The sequence below is a fragment of the Rhinatrema bivittatum genome, chromosome 6 (assembly GCF_901001135.1).
Source record: "Rhinatrema bivittatum chromosome 6, aRhiBiv1.1, whole genome shotgun sequence".
Lineage (NCBI taxonomy): Eukaryota > Metazoa > Chordata > Amphibia > Gymnophiona > Rhinatrematidae > Rhinatrema > Rhinatrema bivittatum.
The window spans coordinates 324,419,192-324,443,540 of NC_042620.1; the positions used below are offsets into that span (position 1 = coordinate 324,419,192).

At 46.1% G+C, this 24,349-nt stretch overlaps 1 protein-coding gene across 2 annotated transcripts in view; it reads left to right on the forward strand.

Moving 5' to 3' along the window:
- UBE2A (ubiquitin conjugating enzyme E2 A) overlaps nt 1-12,848 on the forward strand; it is a 53,133-nt gene extending 40,285 nt beyond the window's left edge. For both annotated transcript variants that reach the window (XM_029607609.1, XM_029607608.1), the window contains 2 exons: nt 10,633-10,721; nt 11,421-12,848. In XM_029607609.1, coding sequence (XP_029463469.1) covers nt 10,633-10,721; nt 11,421-11,549 — 218 coding nt within the window. In that variant the 3' untranslated portion in view covers nt 11,550-12,848. The remainder of the gene's footprint in view (nt 1-10,632; nt 10,722-11,420) is intronic.
- The last annotated feature ends 11,501 nt before the right edge of the window (nt 12,849-24,349 follow it).

Consider the following 24,349-nt stretch of genomic DNA (forward strand, 5'->3'; position numbering starts at 1 on the left):
CTCCCTATGCCAGAGCTTTCCAAACTGTGTGTCGGGACACGTTAGTGTGTCGCCTGCAGTGTGCAGGTGTGTCGCGCAAGCCCGGTCAACTCTGATGCGAGTTTGGGCTTTTTTTTTTTCTAGAGATTCACTTTTTTTTTTCAGTTTATGGGTTGCTTATTATTGGGTGATTTTTGCTGTCAATCGCGTTTTTTTGGGGGGCTTGGTGGGTGGAACGAGCCCAGCCATCCTTGCATTGGCTGCTGCTGCCGATGAGGCCTGGCCATGAGGAGTACTGACTGCAAGCAGCAGTGTCTGGTGATCATGGAAGGGAGTGAAGCACTTAACTGGCAACAATCAAAAAGATGAGGTACATGAGTGTGGGGGCCAGACATGTGCTTGAGGGGGAGAGAGATGAGTGTGTGGGGGCCAGACATGTGCTGGTGGGGGGAGGAGAGAGATGAATGTGTGGGGGATAGACAATTTGTTTTATTATTGTTTCTCATAAATTATAACAATAACATGAATCTTGGAATATATATTTTTAATATAAATTTAAGGTTTTCATGAGAGAGGTTGTGTCGTGAAACATTTTATTTATGTATATATTTAAGGAAACATACATAAATTGTCGAAATATGTTTCGTTCGTTTAACCTTTAACCTCTGGTTTACTAGTAGACTGAATTACCGTGTCGTGAAATTGTTTGTCTAAAAAGTGTCACCAACATGAAAAGTTTGGAAAGCTCTGCCCTATGCACCTGAGCAGTCTTCTGGCTCTGGCCACTGCCTTGTCACACTATTTCACTATCTTAGCGATCAGCCAACATGAACACCCTGAAGCTTTTCCTGCCTCTCCCCATCCCCTTTTTGTATTGCTCCCTTGAATTTCTACACAGCAAGCCTTGTGCTAAAATTGGAAAGGTGCTCTTGAAATACAATAATATAAACTATTCTGAACTTTTTTGCATTTGTCTTAACTGCCAAGATTCTACCAGACCTTAGTCAGGCCTTCTTAGATCACTTCTTATTCTGTTTATCCCATCAGGGGTATCAATTCTGTTGCAGACTAGTATCTGAAAAAAGGCAAAGGTTTCCCACTAATTCTTCCAGTCACTCACAAATAGGTTGAGGCAATAACCTGCACATTAAAAACTATGTGCTGACGTTCTGCATGCAGTTTAATGCATAGGTACATTTTTTTTAAACTCCTGATGAAGTAAGCTAATGCATCAGAAATTAAAATGTGCAGATAATGAATTAGTGTGCATTCAGCACAGGCTGATCACACATCTCTTCCTCCTACCAGAGTGGACTACAGCCTGAGGAGGTAAGGCCTTGGCTGGAGAGCAAGATCGGCCAGAGATGAAAAAAAATGTAGCTGGCTGGGAGCCTTGCAGCATGTGCCCTTTTTATAGGGGGATAAAGATCCCTTGGGGAAATATGCCCCTTCCTTTGATTAGTCCTGGTCTCACTGCCAGAGATTTCTCTCATGTGAACTTTCCTTCAGGACACAGAAGGCTGTCGGGCATTTCACAGTTGGAGCTGAAAGATCAGTCAAGTGTGTCTGCTGCAAACAAGCATTGACTTTGTGGGTTCTGTTGACATTTTCTTAATAGAAAAGCCAGAGTATAGGTCAAGTCCAGGAGTTGCAGCAGCATTAGAAACTTTTGCTACTTTATCTCTGACCAGGAGTAAAATTTCTGGTGCTAGGAAACCCAAGCTAAACCTGTACAGGTTTTTGCATCAAGAGATAATGTTTATGGCCCTCATTTACATGGGATTTCCATGTGAGGGTGCTAAGACATAGACGTTTTATGCACCTAAAACTCCTTAATGTGTCGTCAAGGTTTACCTGCTGTAATGGTAAATGATAAAACTGCATTCTGCTAAAAGCACTCTATTGCATTGGCCTGAAAGAGATTGAGCAGAACCAGCCCTAGGACAGATTTTTAATGAGCTTTTGAGCTGCATGTGGTACACTGGACTTTAGTGCTTGATGTATGAAGAGCATGATAAGCAGTGTCCACACTCTTAAGAGCTGTGGGGAAAGTGGTCACTGCTCTAGAACAGTAGTTCTCAACCAGTGTGTCTCCACACTTCCCGGTCCTCCACCGGGCTTAAATCGCTGATAGCCCGGGCAGAACCAGCAAGCTCCCTCTTCTGGGCCTTGGGGGCGGGAAGAAGAAAGTGGTGAGCAGCAGGTGCATGCGTGAGAAGAGACCATGCTAGTGGGGGCAGTGTCGGCCTGAAGAGAGGTGCAACCTGAGGAATGAGCAGCGCGGCTCGGAGAAAAACGAACGTCGACACCCCCCCCCCCCCCTCGTGGCCAATGGGACTCTTTTCTCCGCAAGGGCTGAAAGTGAAGGTTGCTGCTGCCTTTAGGGTTGGAAGTAGAAGATGCTGCTGCTAGTTCGGGGGGGGGGGGAAGAGTGAGTGAATGAATGAGCGAGGTGCTGTGTGTGTGTGACGGCATGTATGTGAATGATTGAGGCCTGTGTGTGAGAGCATGAATGGAAGTGTATGACTGAGAACCTGTATGTGTAAGTTTGTGATTGAAAACCTTTGTGTGAGAGTATGCGTGTATGATTGAGATCCTTTGTGTGTGAGATCATGTGTATGTATGATTGAGAGCCTGTGTGTAAGTAAGAGACCATGTGTGTCTGTGTGTGATTGAGAGCTGGTTTAGGTGAGGGAGCATGTGAGTATGTGATTGAGAGCCTGTGTATAAATGAGAGCATGTTTGTAAGCATGTGAATGAAAGTCTGTGTGAGAGACAGCAGAGGCAGCATGTGTATGTGCGATTGAAAGCGTGTAAGTGTGAAGACAGCATGTATGTGTAAATGTGTAATTTCCTAGCGTGTAGCAGATGGACTCGGGACCAATGGGTATAGTGTACTCCTGATAGCAGTTGGAGACGGATCAGATTTCAATCTGACATCAGTCCTGGTACATATACCCCTGCAGGAAGTGCAGCTCTTCAGTATTTTCCGTCTCCATGGCAGTTCGGGACTCTATGCACGTTCGCACAGTGTTAGAGTAATTTTACCAAAACAAGAAGAAATCTTACCTCTACAGACTAGCCCCGCTCTCCTGCGGTGACACCTCTTGGGTCCCTCCCCCAGTTGAGAATTCCCGAGGTGATTTCCGCGATTCCCTCTGAGGTAAGCCTCGGTCTGGCGGCCGACCCTCTGCGTGGACTTAGCTCCTGACATCAGGTGAGGCTAAGAGTGCAACTTTGAGCATGGCGGTGAAGGTATTTCCCTCCCCCCCCCCCCCCCCCCCGCAGCCGGAGACCGCCCGGAACGAGACCTGGGATTGCCAAGACAAAGTAAGGTAGAAAACTATTTAAAAGTCTCCGGTATCCAAAGTTTGAAGAGTCACACAGGTCGCCAGCCGGTGCCAGTGCTACCAGGTTGATCAGCCCTAGCAGGGCTAGGCCATGGTCAGATCCGAGGGTCCAATATGGAGATCCTCCGATGTGGTCGCCATATTGTCCGTGTGGTCGCCGTCACCATCTTGACCTGTTCGCAGCCCTGTGCGCACAGAAGCAACCCATGCGCACATATATCTTGTGCCACATCGCGCGCCCAAGTGCCGTGCGCACAAGCGACGAGCATAGCCACACACTTACTGTGCCGGGCGCATAAGTTCGGTCTGTGCACACCACAGCGTGCGCATCTCCCTGAGCGCGTACCAAACCTACACGCACAACTTCGACACACCGGAGCTCATAACTAAGCCACCCAGGCCCTGTATTTTGTCATAAGCCATGGCACTACCAGAGAAGAAGCTCAGGGCCTTTGCCCAGCATGCCACATCAGAGTTGCGCAGCATGAGGAGGCCATGGCCCTGTGTATATAGTGCGAGGAGGCCCTGGGGGATTCAGCCCATGGCCCTCTCCCCAGCTGGTGCCGGGATCCAGCTTCTCGAACAGTACGCCAGACCTCGTGTCCCCCAGTGGGAGTCTCCCTCAAACAGGGCTCCCCAGGGACACCGCCTCTTAATTTAGACTCAGCATCTATCTCCTGGGTGGAATTCTTCAAAGGCCTGCATACCTTTGTCCACATGCAGCTGGGGCCTCCGATAACACGGCCACAGCCTCCGCCAGAGGACCTCAACATCCCAGGACCCTCTATGCCCAGAGAAGTGCCTCCACCGCCTAGAAGCCCCACCTTTGGGGACACTGACAACTCACGACAAGGATTCAGAACCCCTGGAGGAAGGGGTACTCCCTCCGGGGACAGAGCCCCACCGAACCATGAGGAGCTTCCAGACCTGGTCACACACAGCTTAAAAGAGCTTGCTATCCTGAGCACAAGTGCCTCGGGGGAACCTAAGACTAATCCCCTCCTAGAGGGACTCCATCAGACCTCCCGTCATTTCCCACTGTTCCAAGCCATCCAGCAGCTAATTGACTTGGAATGGGGAGTCCCAGAGACTACGTTCAAAGGGGGGGGGGGGGGGGACGTGCCCTGGAAGCCATGTATCCTCTAGACCCTGCTGCCAAAGATCTCCTGGCATGTCCGAAAGTGGATGCCATGGTCTGTGCGGTCTCGAAGCGCACTCACTATCCCAGTTGAGGGAGGAGCAGCACTCAAGGATGCCCAAGACGGACGTCTGGCATCCATCCCTGCTATGTCTCTACAGATCGCGGCCTGCTGTGTCGTGGTGACACGCGCCTGCTTATCACAGACCAGGAACAACACTCCCAGGGAAGCCCTGGAACCAGCAGTATCGTTCCTCAAGGATGCTGCTTCTGCTCTGGTGCGCACTGCGGCTAGAGGCGTGTTGTCGGCCATGGCAGCCAGAAGATAACTCTGGCTCCAAAGCTGGTCGGCCAACGCTTCGTCCAAAACGAGACTCAAAAGGATGCCCTTCAAGGGAACCCTCCTGTTCGGAAGCGAACTAGAGAAGCTAGCCAACAAATGGGGCGAATCCCCACTGCCGTGGCTACCGGAGGATAGGAATAAGAGAAACCAGCAACCCTTCCCCCAAACTTCTAGGGGCAGGGGATCACAGCGCTTAAACCCATACAGAAGCGCACATCAAGCGGCTCGCCGACACAGGCAGGAGCCAGTCCTTTCGGTACAAGCACAACAAAAGGGGAGCTGGCTCGGGCCCAGGTCCTAGCCGCACCCCACAATGAAAATCAGCCGACCCGTCCAAGGGAAGAAGCCATAGGGGGCAGACTTGCCCTATTCTACCACAGATGGGTCCTAGCCATCTTTCGAGAGGGATATTATCTGGATTTCTACCACATCCCTCCGGACAAGTTTGTGGAATCCCCCTGCCACGACCCCTCCAAGAGGACGGCATTGGAAGCTACACTGACAAGATTACTCGCCTTAAAGGCTATAACACCGGTGCCCTCACAACAAATAAATACTGGATACTATTCCATCTATTTTATCTTTCCCTAGAAAGAAGGACGTTCCGGCCCGTCCTGGACCTCAAGTCAGTCAACCGCCACCTGAAGGTTCCGCATGAAACACTACGCTCGGTCATAATGGTGATACAACCGGGAGAATTCCTTACATCCCTGGATCTGTCTGAAGCCTCCCTGCACATTCCTGTCCATGAAGAGCATCAGCGTTTTCTGCGCTTCACAATCCTGGACCATCACTACCAGTTCCAGGCACTACCATTCGGGTTAGCCACAGCACCCCAGACGTACATCCTTATCTGGACGATTGGCTGATCAGGGCAAACTCCCCAGAGGAAAGTCACCAGGCGACCAACAGAGTCAAAACTCTGTTTTGACTCCAACCAATCATTACAATGTTTTACTTCTTGTTAAACTTTTTATCTTTCCTCTAACTCTAATCCCAGTTAGAATAACCCCTGTTTTATTGTAACTTTTTCTTCCTGCACTTGTTATACTTTTGTAATATATACTCTTATGTTTTAGTTATGTACGTTATAATGTATTGCCCACCCCTTGTTTTATGTAAAGCGACATGATACGAATTTCCGTGAATGCCGGTATAGAAAAACACATAAATAAATAAATATAAATAAAAACTCTACTGGAGCGCCTCGGGTGGGTGGTCAACACAAACAAGAGCTGTCTGTAGCCCTCCCAATCTCTAGAATACCTGGGAGTTTGGTTCGACACCAAAAAGACAAGGTCATACTGACACAGACAGGGAGATTAAAACTGATGACCCAGTTGCGAACCCTGTTGAGCGAGCTTCATCCCACAGCATGGAACTACCTCCAAGTCCTCTGCCTCATGGCATCCCCACTGGAAGTAGTGCCATGGGCAAGAGCACACATGAGACCCTTACAGCGCTCCCTACTATCACGATGGAACCTGCTGTCCCAGAACTACACCGTTCGTCTCCAGCTCCCGGACAAAACTCGGACCTAACTACGATGGTGGCTACAAGAAGGCCATCTGAGCCAGGGAGTGAGGCTATCCTCACCGACCTGGATCCTGCTCACCACTGACACCAGCCTACGAGGAGGGGGAGCACACTGCCAGGAGCTAACTGCCCAGGGGTAATGGAACATCAATCGCCTAGAAGCATGGGCAGTCATACTAGCCTGCCTATGGTTCGGTCACAGACTCTGAGACAAATCAGTCAGTCATGTCTGACAACGCTACAGTGGCCTACATCAACCGTCAGGGAGGAACCAGAAGCCAACAGGTGCCTCTGGAAATAGACCCCCCTAATGTCATGGGCAGAAGCGAACCTTCCACATCGCGGGGACAACGTCGCTGCGGTTTACCTCAACAGAGAAAGTCTAGACCCAGGAGAATGGAGACTGTCGACCACAGCATTCCAGTTGATAGTAAGCCGTTGGGTAACACCAACCATGGACCTCCTAGCAAACCGGTCCAACGCCCAAGTGCCCAGCTTCTTCAGCTGCAGACGGGAACCTCAGTCCCAGGGAATCGATGCCCTGGTACAGACCTGGCCACAGGAAATTCTATTATACACCTTCCCGCCATGGCCCCTATTGGGCGCAATCATCCACAAGACAGAACACCACAAGGGACCAGTACTTCTAGTAACCCCGACTGGCCAAGAAGGCCGTGGTACGCAGACACGCGAAGGCTACTGATAGGGAGCACTCTCCCGCTACTGCCACACAGGGATCTGCTCCAACAAGGGCCAATCCTCCACGAGGACCCAGCTCTATTCTCTCTTACGGCCTGGCCATTGAGAGGACTTGCCTGAGGAAGAGTAGATACTCGGGGGCAGTGATTGACACCCTGCTCCGCGCACGCAAGTTCTCCACATCCCTAACATACATAAGGACTTGGAGAGTATTCGAAGCCTGGTGTGAGGACTGCGACATCATCCCATGCTTAGTCAAAATTCCCGCAATTTTGGAATTCCTGCAGAACGGCCTACAGAAGGGATTCTCTCTCAACTCCATCAAGGTACAGGTGGCCGCATTGTCATGCTATGGAACCAAGAGTGAGGACGGTAGCCTAGCCTCTCACCCAGATGTCTCCTGCTTCCTGAAAGGAGTCAAGGAGATCTGACCACCCCTAAAGTGTCCGGTGCCTCTATGGAACCTCAACCTGGTCCTAGACTTCTTAGCAGGAGCCTCCTTCAAACCTCTCCGCAGCCTGTCCCTCCGACTATTAACAATGAAAATAGCCGTCCTGGTGGCAGTCTGTTCGGCCCATCATATCTCCGAGCTACAAACACTGTCCTGCTGGGAGCCGTTTCTCAGACTCACTCCAGGAACCATCCAGTTACGCACGGTCCCGTCCTTCCTCCCCAAAGTAGTTTCTCACTTCCATCTCGCTACCATCGCCAGATGAGCATAAGGATTCTGAAGAATCTCGCCGTCTGCGCCACCTCAACGTCTGCAGACTCCTAGTTCGGTACCTGGAAAGGTCTGAATCCATACAAAAGACGGACCATCTATTCGTCCTTCACAGCGGGAAGAAGCAAGGAGAAGTGGCTTCGCGAGCAACCATAGCCCACTGGATCAAAGAAGTTATCAAGGAGACCTACGTAGAAGCAGGCAAGCCGCTGCCTTTGCAAGTCAAGGCCCATTCCACTAGAGCCCAGGCAGTGTCCTGGGTGGAAACCAAGATGCTGTCACATGCCGAGATCTGTCAGGTGGCGACATGGTCCTCCATCCACACCTTCTCTGGGTTCTACTGCCTGGATGTTCAGGCTCGAGAGGACACAGCATTTGCAAGGGCAGTACTAAGTGGGCCACGGGCTGCCTCCCACCCGGTTCAGGAGTAGCTTTTATACATCCCATTGGTCCTGAGTCCATCTGCTACACGCTAGGAAATGGAGAAATTACTTACCTGATAATTTCGTTTTCCTTAGTGTAGACAGATGGACTCAGCATCCCACCCACAGTTGCCGTCATTCATGGAATTCTCGGGCGACATCCCCAAGAGCGAGTTATTCATGGGTAAGCCAAGCTTTTCCTCCAATTAGGACACCCATTCTACCGGGTATTGAAGTTTCTCGGTTGAGGGCACTGGCGGTCTCCAGCTATAACCAATTCAACCAGTTCAAGTTAAGTTATACAAGTTATTCAGTCACACATATATCCACAATTGCTTTTCGAGGAGAATACTGGAGCTGCACTTCCTGCAGGGGTATATGTACTAGGACTGACGTCAGATTGAAATCTGATCCATCTCCAACTGCTATCAGGAGTACACTATACCCATTGGTCCTGAGTGTCCATCTATCTACACTAAGGAAAACGAAATTATCAGGTAAGTAACTTCTCCATTAAGAGCCTATATAAGTGAGAGAGAAAAAGCATGTGTATATGTGAGCGATTGAGAGCCAGTGTGAGGGGGGGAGAGAGAGGAGAAAGTTCCAAGCAAACCATCCCTCCTCTTGCTAATTCAAAACAATCTCAGGTCACCTGGATATCAAACGTTCCCAGGTATGCAGAGCAAAACATTTTTTGTATCCTTATTATTTTTCATTATTGGGCCTTTGTGTCTGCTATTTTGAAATATTTTATTGGTATCTAGACATTTTTTGAGTTTTTAATTATTGGATATTCCATTCATCAGCTGTTTTGAAAATCTTTTCTTTTTGTTAGTATGGTTTTGCTGCTTTTGATTATATTTCTTGATTTGTTGTACAAGGATGGGTGCTGATTCTCTTTTTCCTTTGTTACACTGCCTATAGAGACTCTGGTTTATTGCAGTTTCTAGTTCAGTTTTTGTCTGCATGCTTCTATGCATTTTGGTCTCTTTATTCTTTGTTAGGTGAGGGTCAGCACATGTGATTCAGGTGAGGTTTCCTGCTGGCTTGTAGTTTCTGTGTAGGGCTCTATAGCACCCTGGCTTGGTCCATTTTCCTAATAGGAGGTGTATTGGTGTCTTAAGGCCTGGTGTAATATTTTCATTGTTGCCTCTTCTTAAGTAAGATGTTTACTGTTTGAATACTGGAAATTGGTGTGGGAGTTTTACTATTTATGCAATTTCTGTTCAGAAGTGTATGTATCTTTCCCTTGTGTCATTCTTAACAAAAATAATACTGGCCTTTATTTTTTATTTCCGCCATGAATTGTAATGAGCAGTGTCACACATGTGAGCGTGGTCTGTCATGATGGGAAAAAGGTTGAGAACCACTGCTCTAGAATGTGCCCATGCTATAGATCGGTGCGGTTTACCTCCACTACCTGGCCCAAAGTAAGAGGGCCCCTACACACTCCATACTGGGCCTGGTTACAGGAGGAGCGCACACTCTCTCTTCCTTCTATGTGAATGTCAGAACTTTCTGATCATGAGCCCACAATTACCTCCACTGCTGGACTAATACTACTTAAACTTTTTTTTTTTTTTAACTACCTTTCTGCTAAATGCTTGCTTTGTTGTATATGCATCTTTACTCTGTTACCCTTCTTATACTCATGCTTTCCAATTCACCAGATGGATCCTTTATTATTTACGGTATATTCTGTTACAACCTGCAGTCTACTTATCTTTAAGCATTTCGTATGTTAAAGTTCTTTAATTTGATTTCAATTTGTATTCTAATTTTGATTCCTATTAGCTTCAAGGCAGATTACAAAGTGTGGAATATGAAATATTTATATAAATAAATGAACTCTTACCTTCTCCCGTGATAGTCTGATGCTGCTCAATGTACCAGATTGTCACTGGAGGCCTGGAAAGAGGAGGGATGCACACAGAGTATGGAAGCCTCAGTCTGAGTGTGGTGTGAGGGGATAAGTGCCAGGACCATGGCATGTAGGGTCTGCTCACCGACACCTAATACTCCTGGACCCAGGAGCTAAATACATGTAGCACTGTAAGAGGCAATGTTACATTGAGCTTCTGGTCTGGGGCTCTTAGTAATGGGGTTTGTCTTGATACCGTTGCTGCTCAGCACATGTGTTAAACACAGTGCCTGTTTTGTACTTAGGTCCCATAATGTTTTATAACTGCCTGTAATTGTCACCCACTCACACATTGGTCAGGTGAAATGCAGGAGGGTATGCTCCCTGAATCGCTCTGGGATGAAGAATTGAGCTCCATACTTGATGAGATGTCTCAAGATTATGGGACCATTGTCTGTCTGTCTGTCTGTCTAATTTTAGTCCTTTCCATTTTGCTTTTTCTCATTCCATCATGTGTGTGTGATCTAAAGAAGGGCCTGAGTTATACTTCCTTTCCTGCCTAATCTTTTGCATATGTTTTCAGTCTATGCAGATGGTAGTATATGTCTGGATATTCTTCAGAATCGTTGGAGTCCAACTTACGATGTATCCTCAATTTTAACATCCATACAGGTGAGTTCCTGTACTCCAGGATTCTTTAAATTCTTACACCATTTAGCTATTGTTTGCTGTTACCATATCCCAACTTAATATATATGTTGTATGTTATAGTAACATCAGATGTTCTTTTCTGTTTGATTCCAGCTAAGTGTAAACAATGTAGCTCCGATTTTTTTCACTTGTTCTGGAGTTAGCCAGAAAAGTCAGCAGGCTCTGTTTTGATCTTGGTGTGTGATTCGCCACCCCCCCCCCCCCCCCCCTTTTTTTTTTTTTTTTTTGTTAAATTGCTGCTTAGTGTGTGCTTTTGCTTTGAACCATTTTTAAAGTGCAACTCAATATTTTGATGCCTTGCTGGGGGAGGAGGGATGAGAACAAACAAAGCTTCTGTAAGTGGAAGTTTGGGATGAGCTGAATTCTTGCTGTGGTTGCAGTGTGCCCACTCCAAAGATCTTGGTCTGATTTTCAAGGGGTAGAAACAAGTGGATGGAGGAACTGAAGAAGGGGCTCTGGAGTAACACACTGTGCTTTCCCAGTACCCGGGTACTACTGGCAAAAGTACTTGCTCTGTGGTGTCCTTGTTTCTCAGCTGAATAGAACTTGGTATAATTAGTTTTCAAAACTGAAGAGATCTGCATTTGTAAAACTTTTGTTGCTTTATTAAATGTTTGTTTCTTGTAAACTAACAAACTAGAGTGTTTTCTTCTCAAACAGTCGTTGCTGGATGAGCCAAACCCAAACAGCCCAGCAAACAGTCAGGCAGCTCAGCTGTACCAGGAGAACAAGCGGGAATATGAGAAGCGGGTGTCTGCGATAGTAGAACAGAGCTGGCGTGATTGTTGACCCAGGCCAATGCACATGAACTCTCTCTGGCCCTGAGAAAAAATCTATGAAGTGTTTGTCCTCTTCCTCCTAGCCTCATTGCGTTTACTTTGTTGGAAGCAAAATGGCTATTATACTGTCGCCACCCCCCTGCTGAAGCTTCTTTCCCTTGGACATCACAAACCATCTACTTTGAAGTCAAATGTACTGTACCTGGGTTACTTGCTAAAGAATTACTTGATACTAAATTTCATTTTCTGTGGTCCTTCATCTCCAGCTTTACGGTGGTATTGGGCATGGCTGTAGTTTGCACGACAAGCGTGTAATGGTAACTGTTTTATATAGAATGGTGCATATGTAGGTTTGTATACGTGTGTGTTGGCGTGTACATTTGTACAGCTGTGTGCACGTTTGGATGGTGTGAGTGCTAAGTTGCCCAGACCAGTTGCTGCCTATAGAGGATACAAGACCCACAGTATAATTAGACTGAACAAGAAGTCATTTGTATTTCCCATCTTGTGTGCAATTCCTCTTATTAGAGAAGTTTACAGATGAATGTGCAAAAAGTTGACACCCAGTTCTGTATTAACTAAACTGCGGCTGTCCCACGTTTTGCCTATTGGCTGTCTGTGGTGCATACCCATAGCTTTATTGTGGGTATTTCATAGAAAACTATAATTTGAAGGAATTTGACAGGAAACTTTGATTTGAAGAGTTAAACAGAGTGCCTGTAAGGGTTTTGCTATTAAAGCTGCAGCTTTACCTTACGTGTAAAACTAAACTTTGGCCATTACTTTTTTTGTTTTTTTTAAGCAGTGAGTCTGACTGTTTAGGGTTCATAAGCCAAATATGTGAAGAAAGCATTTTACAAGACCATTTTATGTTTCAAGATTGGGAAAGATATAAATTATGAGTCCTAGCAATTTTTTCTTTGGCATCCTGTACACCAAGAGAAATAGAACAAATATGCACCTCCTCCCATTTGCTCCCAGACAGTAAGAGTGGACGCCTGAGTCTGTGTGTGGCTGTTTACAAAGTTGTGTGCATGTGCGACTGTTGTGTGCTTTGGTGTCCCTCTGTTCTGTGGGGGGAAAAAAAAAACATTTTTTCAACTGGGGAGAGGTGGAAATATGTTCCAAAGTAGCTAACATTGTATGTTTGGGTGACCTTTAAGCATCACTTTTCTCCCTTTTGCTCTGTATTGTCTGGTTTTGTGAATCTTTAGGTTTGATAATTTGAGAAGTATAACTTTGCACAAGTAACCCATGTAAGAAACTGTACATTCTCTAAACTTGTAAATAAAAGTGTAACAAAAAGGTTCTTATCTTGTAACTCTGGAAAACAGTTGCTAGCTTCTACTACACTACACATTTGCCTGTTAGGTTTTGGTCACATAATCATGAGACAATTTTTTATTGGGTAATACCCTGACTTGTAAAATTAGTCTATATCAGAGCACATGCAGGTCTAGCTTTCAGGATAGCCACAAATATGCATATGAGAGACTTCATGCACTGTCTGCATTTTATGCATATTCATGTGGATATCATGAAAACCAGGCTGGTTTCTGGGCCTCTCAAGGTCTGGAGTTGGCCACCCCTAGTCTATATGAACTAATTAAGCACAGATTTTTAGTAGACTACAGAGCCCCTACTGCCCAATCTTCACTGGCTGCTGTAGGTGCAGACTGTTGGAAATCAAGAACCTTGCCCTGTTGCTAATCTTTTTATTCCATTAGCTAACTGATGGAACAAAGAGCCACTGTTGAATATGATCCTGTGTGTCAGTATCCATAATAGATGCTTATTCTATTTGCTATGCTTATGGTGACATTTAGTATTTTGCTATGGCAGGGGGTCAGCAACTCTGGACCTAGAATGCCACAACCAGGTCTGGTTTTTAGGCTATCCCCAACTATGGTTTCCTGTTGATAGCAGGGCTGAATTAGCCATGTTGTCATGGGATCTGTCAATCAGGTCTGGGAGGCGGAGCTTTACAAAGCAGAGATTTAGATTTTAGCTCTCTGCGGCTGCGCGTGTGTTCCCGTGCAGAAAGTAACAAATTCTCCTCAGTCTGTTTTTTCTGCGAGCAGGATCGCATGTGGGGCTGACTTCTCCTCAGCATTTCTTATTTTATTGAAATGTCAAAAAAGCCGGTGTTTAAACCCTGTGCCTGTGGTAAGGTAAATAACGGTCATGGATGGCCATGACCGATGTTACCAATGCCTGGGACCAGAGCATAATTTACAAAATTGTGATTTTTGTGCTTGAATGTCCCCAAGAGCCCAAAAACGGGCCTACAAAATGTTTGAACTTTTCACGTTTTCTGAGCCATCGGAGGCTCACTCTTCACCGGGTCCCTCGTTGATGGCGGCTCAGTCACAAAAAAGAGCGTCGTCGTGGGATCCTCAACCCTCCAGGCTTGGAGGTAAGGACTTACCGAGCCAACATAGGCCTTCGGATCCGAGAGGACCGAAAGAGCCTCTGCGATCGGCACAGGAAACAACTGTGCCTAAATCTGCAGCGCCGACAACTTATGCACCTGAAGTACCTTCTGTGCCCAAATCATCTGCGCATAAGACACCGGCGCGGATGGTGCCGGAGGCATCTGAAGTGTGCTCGGCGCTGATGACTTCTGCGCACAAGTCGGTATATGCGCACAACTTACAAAAAAACATCGCACATGGCGCTGAAGGCATTAGCGCATTCGACAACACACTGATGCACAGTGGACTACAAAAGTCCAAACAAATACCTCATTCTGATTCCTATAACAAAATCTATCACAAAAACACTCTTTCTGGAACAACTGCCTACAATCCATCACCAGCCTCCTCACCAATTTAAACCTGGTCCTTAATACCGCCAAGACTGAACTCCTCCTTATCTCCTCCAACCAAGACAATTCCCCTCCACAAACCCACCCCAACATTCAGGTCACACATGCAAGAGACCTCGGTATTATCCTCGATAACCGCCTAAACCTAAAGAAAGCTATCAACAACACGACCAAAGATTGTTTCTATAAACTTCAGGTTTTGAAAAGACTCAAACCCCTTTTGTACCTTCAGGACAGTCTTACAAACCATGCTCTTTGCCAAGATAGATTATTGCAACGCTCTCTTCCTCGGACTCCCCATCTCCACCTCTACAGATGCTGCAGAATGCCGCAGCAAGAATCTTGACCAACACCAACCGTGGAGAACACATCTCCCCCATCCTCCGGAACCTACACTGGCTGCCAGTAAACTTCAGAATCCTACACAAATCCCTCACTTTAATACACAAAACGGTCCACAATCATCTACAGCTCGACCTTGAAATCCCATTCAGACTCCACACCTCAACCAGACCAATTAGAGAAGCATACAAAGGAACTCTGCCAGCCACCCCCCCAACCAAAGCTGCACGGTTCACTATCACGAAAGACCGGGCATTTTCGATAGCAGGCCCTACTATCTGGAACAACATCCCCACAGATCTTAGATTGGAACCATGCCATCTAACATTCAGAAAAAAACTTAAGACATGGCTTTTCCGCCAAGCCTTCCCGCAACCTTCTGAAGCACACTAACGGCCCTTAGCCACAATTCACGAACTCTGGAATTAGAAACCCCTAAGCAGCCAAAATATACAAAATACTAACCTGTATTGTTGTTATGTTCTTAGCTAGTTGCCTCCTTCTACCCTTTTTTTTTCCAGCTACCTATGCTTCCATGTTTATCCTCCTTGTTGATTGTAACTTTGCTCCTTCTGTTAAATGATTATTTATTGTTAAAGTTCCTCCCTGTTCTATGTAAACCGATTTGATATGGTTATTACTATGAAGGTCGGTATAGAAAAATGTTAAATAAATAAAATTCAGTACCACATGGGGTAAAACGAAGACATCAATCTCCACATGTACCTCATTCCACCTCTTCAGAATATCTACAGAGGTGAAGTCAAAACGAATCAGATCACTGTCGGGAGATGGAACCCATACATGATCATTGTCACACCATCACCATAGGCGATCACGTCACTCACATCAAAAAGCTGCGAAGACTAGAGATACATGGGCAATGAGCCCTTCCACTTCTAGGTCATCTCACCCACGAAGTGTAGATTCCCTATCTCATAGACAATTAATACAAATTACTTCCTCTGCTGCATCTTTGTCCTCAGATATTTCTGTTAAGACCACAGAGGGCAAGATGAGGAACAAGTATGAGGTACCAGCTACTTCTGCTAAAATTTCTACAGTATCACCTAAACAGGTGCACTACCAAAACAATCGGGTCGTGCAGCAATGCCTCCTCAAACAAAAGAGGCATTTCTTCAATTATCCCAATCATTGGCAGGGTTTTATGAAACTCTTCAATCATCTTTTTAAGATGCCTAACGAGCTATCTGAGTTCTTCGGAACACAATATACATACCTCTAGAGAATCATCGGTGGAGCCTCTGGCATCCCCAATGACGAAACGACCAATTCAATAGCAAGATACCCCTATAGATTTATCTATCTCCACAAACGTCCCTATTGTCATCTACTGGATTCCTATCAGAACCACAGGAACCATATTCTCCAGAGGACCTGACATACCCAAAATTTTTAGAAGATTGGGCATGATATTACAGCTGGAGGTCCAAAAGGAGACAGACCCTTGGTCTCCTAAAGATTTTCGATGCTCCGGGAGAACCAACATCTCTCCCATCACACGAATTATTACATTCTGTCTTGCAGAAGTCGTGGGAAACGCCTTATTCTCTATCAGTGGTTTCTAAGAAAACAGATATAAAATTTCGTATGAGAAAAACATCACCTTACTCTATACCACAATTACCACATGCTTCAATTGTGATAGTTGGCAATGCAAAGATTCAAAAAAGCAAAATCGCATGCCTCATATCCACTGGGCAAAGACAACCGGTGTTTAGATGACTTTGGCAGGAAGATGTATCATAACTCAATGTTGAATGCCCGCATTATGCACCATCAATTCTATATGGTACAATACCTATATGAGTGCATACAAGCCACAAAAGGTATGCTTTCCTCAACAGCTGATCAGATACCACCGCCTCTTCATGATATGGAGGAGTGTTCTCGACACCTTCTGCAATCAATATATGAGGCATTTGAAACATCTTCTAGGGTGTCTGCGACAGCCATAGCAGCCCATAGGGATGGCATGGTTACACCCTAGTACGATAAGAGAAGATTTACATGAAAAACTGACCAACCTCCCGTATACAGGAGACAACCTGTTCGGAGAACTGTTTCAAGAAACAGTTGGGAAATTAAAGGAGGAAGCTCTAGCAGTCCAATCCTTAATGTCACAATCTCACTACTTGCCCACGCATCATTATGTGGGATCTACATGTAGACAATCCTATAATCATAGGCCTTACAACGTAGGGGTAAACGATGTAACCAGAGACAGCAAACACAACAACCGGCTGCTGCAGTAAAATTAAAGCTGTCTTTTTAATCGGCCACCACCACTACATCAAGCACCACCTGGCAGAATTCATTCTTGCCTGGGGGAAAATAACCGCTCAATGGGTTTTAGAAATAATACGACATGGCTATCAACTCCAGTTTACCACAAAACCCATATTACCTCACTTTTCCACTCTAGAGTCAAAGCTTCCAACCACAACTGGGGGAGGAGATTGCTTTGCTTCGCAAACAGTAGGCCATTCGAATTTTCCCGAAAACCCAAAAAGCAGGGTTTTATTCCCCATACTTCCACATACCCAAAAAGTCGGGTGGACTTCGCCCCATAATAGATCTATGGGAATTGAACAAATTCCTGACCAAAGAGAAATTTAAGATGGTATCGTTGAAATCGCTCTTACCTCTGATTCAACCCAAAGACTGGATGTGTTCCATCGATCTGAAGGATGTGTATACATACATTCCAATCCATCCATCCTCTTGGCATTACCTATGCTTTCGCTACGGCCAACAATACTACCAATACAAGGTTCTTCCCTTTTGGACTATATGCTGCACCCAGGGTTTTCACCAAATGCATGGTTGTGGTGGCTCATCTCAGACAACGGGGTATGACCATATTTCCATATCTGGACGATTGACTAATAATAGCCTCGACCCCAGACATCTTACTCGATCACCTCAGTCGGGTGATACAGTGCTTAAGGAATTGGGACAGGTGATCGATTTTCAGAAATCACATCTCCAACCAACACAACGACTACAGTTCATATAAGCAGGCCTGGACACTGTTCGCAATCAGGCATATCTCCCGACAGAATAATACAAATACGTCAACTTCTCTACTCATTGAACCACACTCAAAGGCCATTGGAGAGACAAATTCTGGTAGTCCTCAGCCACATGGCGGTGGCTATCTTCACAGTACCTAACACCAGGCTACACATGAGACACCTGCAATGGGGACTAAAACGTCAATGGAAACACTCACAACAGTTGACACAGAAGCTGTCGTTGACTTCCGAGATGAAACAGGACATAACATGGTGACTCCTACACTCCACCCGATCAAAAGGAGCAGTATTCAGTCCTTCTCCTCACAATGCAGTCTTAACCACAGATGCGTCTCGCAAGGGATGGGGAGCATATCTCGAAATTTACGAAACCCAAGGGTTATGGACAATCTCCGAGCAGACCCTGCAGATAAATCTATTAGAGCTCAGATCAATTCGAAATGCGCTACAAGTGTTTCAAGATTACTTAAAGGGCCGCAGAGTCATGATCTACACAGACAATTAAGTGGCAATGTTCTTATATCAACAAGCAAGGAGGGTCCGGTTCATGGCCTCTTTGCAAGGAGACCCTGACAATCTTCAGACATGCTCACCAACATTGCATATATTTGCAAGCAACTTATCTACCAGGAGTAGCAAATACAAGGGTGGACAGGCTACGTCGCATCTTTCATCCTCACAAATGGACACTCAATTCGGAAATAGCCCAAAGCATCTTCATGCAATGGGTGACGCTCGATCTAGATCTCTTTGCAACAGAGATCAATGCTCAGGTTCCCAAATTCTGCTCGATACGACCAAGTCAGTTCAGGATCGCCCAGGATGCCTTCCTCATTCCGTGGGCGACAGGTCTCCTGTATGTCTTTCCTCCCATACCATGCATAACGGACAAGGCTCAACTGATATTGATAGCTCCAGCCTGGCCAAGACAACCGTGCTACAGTTTCCTTCTCAGACTGTCCATCACAGACCCCATTCGATTACCAAATCGCCCAGATCTTCTCTTCCAAGATCAAGGAACACTTCTACACCCACTACACTCATCTCTTCATTTGACAGCATGGAGATTGAAGGCTGCTTTTAATTGAACAGGGAGTTTCTACTTCAGCACAATCCATTTTGTTAGAATCCAGGAAACTCTTAATGAGGAAAAACTATAGCTATAAATGGAAACGCTACTCTACCTGGTGCACTTCTAACGGTGTACCACCTGTAGACTGTTCACCTGAGTTACTCATGGATTATCTACATACATTGTACACAGCTGGTCTGGCAACCTCATCCATTAGGGTCCATCTCAGTGCCATAGTGGCATATCACAGACCACTTAACAATATTCCTATTTCCAATCACCCCTTACTATCTTGTTTCATCAAGGCGTTAACTCACCTTTGCCCTCTGGTCTCTAAGCCTCCAGTTCCATGGAACCTCAATATTGTTCTTGAACAGCTCATGCTTTTTCCCATTTGAACCCATGGACTCAGCACCCATTAAATACCTCACATGGAAGGTGGTATCCCTCGTGGCAGTAACATCAGTACGACGAGTCAGTGACTTACAGGTCTTGGTCCATTATTCTCCGTATTTACAGTTTCATCACCAGAAGGTGGTTTTCTGAACTCGTCCATCCTTTCTACCAAAAGTGGTTTCTCAATTCCATCTCAATCAAACCATAGAACTGCCAATTTTTTTCCCTAAACCTCATGCAAATGACAGGGGAAAATTACCTCATATGTTAGACTGCAAAAGAGCTTTAGCATCCTACAAAGAGAGAACAAGTTAGGACTCCTGTGTTTCTCAACTCTTTGTCTCTTTTGACCCGAAGGAGCCTGGACTACTGGTGGCTAAAGGCACCATCTCCAGCTCGTTAGCACAGTGCATCAAGTTCTGCTACAACAAACAGAACCTACAGCTACATTCTATTCCCAAAGCTCATCAAGTTAGAGCAGTGGTGGCCTCCTTGGCACACCTTAAACATGTGCAACCTACTGACATTTGTAAGGCAGCTACATGGTGTAGATAGGCCTTAGGCCTGAGCTATGTATTTCCTGACTTTGCTGGCAACATATTTCACAACCATGTGCTTTGGCAAGCTCAATACCGGAAGAAGGCAAACACCCCAGAGACGGTACCTGATTGGACTATAAAGCAACGTTCATAATTGGATATTAGAAGAAGATAATACACCCAGGATGCGCATCAATGTATTTCTATTGGACAATGCAAAAAGTTTAAAAACTCCAGCCCGAGAGCTCTGTGCTTTGAGAAGCAAGCCGAATGCCCAGTTGCCACTGACCTGCGTCTCCAGAGAAACAACGACTTCCTCTTTCCTTGTTCCTCTTTCTATATTGTCTTTGTATTGCTATCAATAAATTTGCCTTTTAGATCATAAAGCTGTCTGAAGGTGCTTTCCGAATACCCGCAGAAAAACAATGGTCATTGCTCCATACCTTCACATTGCACTACTGTCTTGATCAACAAGCAGCCACTGTTGCGAAGATAGGACATGCAATCCTGCAATCTCTATCCTCTTGTACACAGTGAATGCCACACTGTTCATGTTCATGTACAAACATATATACCATAAACAACGTGATCGGGAGCTTGGGACTCTCATGACAGCATGGCTAATTCAGCCCTGCTATTGACGGGGGAAAAAAGCAAGTTTGCTTACTATAAACTGACCCACCCTCCTCCCTGCCAGTCACAGTCTTTCCGAACTACAGCTTAATCACAGACTGAGGAGAATCTGTTACTTTCCTGCGCGGGAACACACGTGCAGCCGCAGAGAGCTAAAATCTAAATCTCTGTTTTGTAAAGCTCCACCTCCCGGACCTGATTGACAGATCCCATGACAGCATGGCTAATTCATCCTGCTATCTACGGAAACACCGTTTATGGTAAGCAAATGTGCTTATGTGGTAGGTTTTGTTGTATGCAAATATACCTCATGCATATTCACTGTGGATGTACTGAATTGCTCAGTGGAAACTGACTGGGCTAGTGCTGCCAAGAACTTGCTTTTCTTTAGCATGGTCACTCTCGTGGTTCGTGAAACAGCAGGCAATCTCAAACTCCACATGTGAGTGAGCAGATGCTGTTGAATTTTACAAGGACATATATAGATATTCTAGAAGTATGTAATGTAACAGGAGCTCATAAAATAAAGAAACAGGGTGTTGTGAACTGCTGACCAAAAAAGAGTACATTTTGGTCTCATGGAGTAGTTTGGGATCTAGGCTACCCCATTCCACATCTTAGTTGTTTTTTGTTTATTTTTATCAAAGAGAATGCACCATGGAGCATTAAAACAAAAATACTTTGCCAAGTGTACTAGTCTAGAAAGCTTGATTTAAGATTTATAACTGTGCTTCCAGCTTAACCTGCTACACCAGTCCAGCCCTGACGAGTGGCTTATTTCCCCTACCAGTAGATGGAATCAGACCACACTGTGTTCCTGTGTGATATCACAGATACTACTTAGGTGATGCTAGCAGCAGGAATCCAGTATTTTCTGCCACCAGCAGAGGGTAGGTCTGGATTGCTGCAGAAGCATGACAGACTCTAGGGCCAGGCCGCTGGCTTAGGCCAGCAGTGCAAGCTCATTTTTTGGCTCCTATTCCCTTTTTGGGGTGCTTGGTGGTGGAGCAGCATGATGGTAAAAAAAAACCAAACAGATATGTGCTCTGTTTTTGATCTGAGAGGTTTCCTCCTGCTCTTCATCTATTTTTTCTTCCCTCCCCCCCCCTTGCCCCAGCAGTTGAATGGTCCAAACCCCCCCCCCCCCCCCCCCAAAAGCAGTGAGGAAGAAGTCCCCACTTTCTGCCTACATTGTGTGTCAGATTGCAGGATAAGTTGTCCTCTGCGATATTGCAGGAGGACATGCCTCAGAGCGGCTCACGGCACTTTCTTGCACTTTCCTGTAGTGTTCGGCATTGTGAGGGCTGTGGGGTCCTCAGAGCCATGTTGCAAAAGGGGCCCATCTATCTAGAATGTGCCTGCTTGAGGGAAACACTCAGATGTTGCCCTAAGGCAGGTTTAGTGCCCACTTAATGGCCCCTCGCTCTCTTTTTTTTTTTTTGGCATGCTAACCTCTGATGGGCCTAATGGAACGTCTGCAGAGATGGCAGCCATATTGGATTCTCCCATGCAAATGGACTCACTGTAGGGCAGCGCTGGTTGTTGTGTCTTTGGAAGCATCAAAACCACAGGAGGCTCCTGTATGGGACTCCATTTGTTGTAAATGTCCTTTCTGCTGCAGCCAGAGGTGGAGATGTTGGTGGAATGAGAGTCTCTGGAGTTGGGCATGAAAGGTGTTAATCTCCTGCAGCAGTTATACCCCTTTGCATTACAGAAGTTTTTTCAGGTGCTGGTGGTGGATATCTTGGTTACCACTGTGACAAGGTGTACCACTATCTCTGTTTTGGGGGGGGGGGGCATCGCTGAAGGATAGAAAGATAGAGCCTCCTCTGAGGAGCTTATTTCTATCCTCAGCAATAGGGGTGCAGATTTCTATCTGCTTGGCTCTTGTCTAGACTCTGCTGATTCCAACAGCTTCCAAAGAGGGAAGAGATTGCCAGATCCAGTATGCTGCAGTCTTTTTTTTTTTTTTTTTAATGGATGCTCAGTATGATTTATGGTATTCTACCTAATCTGTGGTCCCCTCTGTTGCGGTACATCACCTTTGAGGCTACTTAATTGAGTAGTTGACTCTTGGTCTAAGATTCAGCTGGGGAAGTTGCCTTTTAAGGGCAAATTTCTGTTTGGAAAGAATCTGGACCAATTGACTAAGAATCTTGGCAATCCTAAGCCCCAGTGCTTGCCAGAACATAAGTTTTACTTTTTCTACAGAGTAGGCAGCGGTTGCAGACAATTATGGGCCTCATGCCGGTGCCATTCCCCCTAGGCAGTATTTTGATGCCACCTCTGCTATGTATTTAGAATCCAGAGGTCAGTCCTTTTGTGGAGCCAGAAGACACAGGAGAGGCCAGCTCTTCAGGAGCCAATAGGGCCTCTTCATGAAGTTCCACGGGCGTGCTCACTCTTAATGCCTACAAGAGTTCCACAAGGAGTAAACCCCCATAATGACAAGTCAGTGGGTGCTGGAAATCATTTGTACTGGTTACACTTTGGATCTACATTGCCCTATTCAAGAAGTCTTCATGGTCTGCTTTTGCAGGCAGGGTTATCAGTTCTTCCACTGGAACAGGGCCAAGGTTGGTATTACACTTATTTCATAGACCCATCCTTTTTTTGGGTACTTTCTGACCCATTCTAGATCTAAAGCGTGTAAACTGCTGGCTGTAGCTTCCATGTTGCCGTATGGAAACAAAGATCCATTCTAGTGGTGGTTTGGCAAGGGCCGTTCCTGTGCGTGCTGAATCTGTCAGAGGCCTAACTCCAGATTCCCATGTGGGACGGTGTACTTCAAGAACATGTTCAGTTCCAAGCTTTACCCTTTGGTTCTCATGACTGCTACACTGGTTTTCACCAAGATCATGGTGATGGCAACTCTCTGGTGCAAGGGAATTACAAGGCACCCATATCTAGACTATTAGTTAATCCATGTACCGACTCAGGAGGAGGTGGAGCGCATGACTCAGCAGGTGGTATGTTTTTTAGAAAGTTTGGGCGGGGTAGTCAATTTCACCAAAAGTTCTTTGCAGCTCATGCAGTACTTGGGCTATCTGGGGAGGTGGTTTGACACACATTTGGGGAAGGTATTCTTCACGGATGCCAGAGTGTACAAACTACTCAGTCACATTCAGGATTTCCTGAAACTCCATTCTTTCTCCATGGTTTATCAATTATGGATTATCTACAGGAGCTCTGTCTGATGGTGGTGACGCTGGAGTTGGTTCCATGGCCCAGGGTTCATATGTGCCCTCTCCAGGTGTCGCATCTGACTCTGAGATCTGTGCAGGATTACAGAGTTTACCTTCTGTTGAGCTGGTGGTTGGTGGCTGCTTACTTGCTGAGGGTTGTAAGTCTAGCCACATCCCATTGGATTTTGGTCACTGCAGACGTGAGCCTCACGGGTTGGACTTGTCAGGCTCAGGTGCCCCAAGGGCTTTGGTCTCAGGAGGCCTTGTGCTCCATTGGTTGGAAACTAAGGCATTTTGTCTGGCTCTCCTCATGCTGCTTCAGGGGAAGGGCTGTTCTGATCCTCTTGGCCCATGCCACTGTGGTGGTGTATGTGAATTGGCAGGGGCGAAACCAGGAGTTGTGGAGACATCGCTTCTTCCCATAGGTGGAGAAGATTCTCTTTTCTTGGCGGCACACGTTGCCAGTCTGGAGAACATCCAGGCTGACTTCCTCAGCTGCCCTTTACTAGAACCTGGGGAATGGGAGCTGAGCTCTGCGGCTTTTTCAGAATTTGTCACAGGTGTGGTTGTCCTCAGATGAACTTGATGGTGACCTGATGCAATGCAAAAGTCAGCAGTTTCTTCAGCTGCCAGAGAGCAGTGGTGATTGATGCCCTAGTAGTACAGCCCTGCCCAGAGGGGGAACTTCTGTACACCATGGATGCTCGTAGGCCTACCGCTGTAATGATTAGAGCTGGAAAGTGTCATTCTGGTGGTT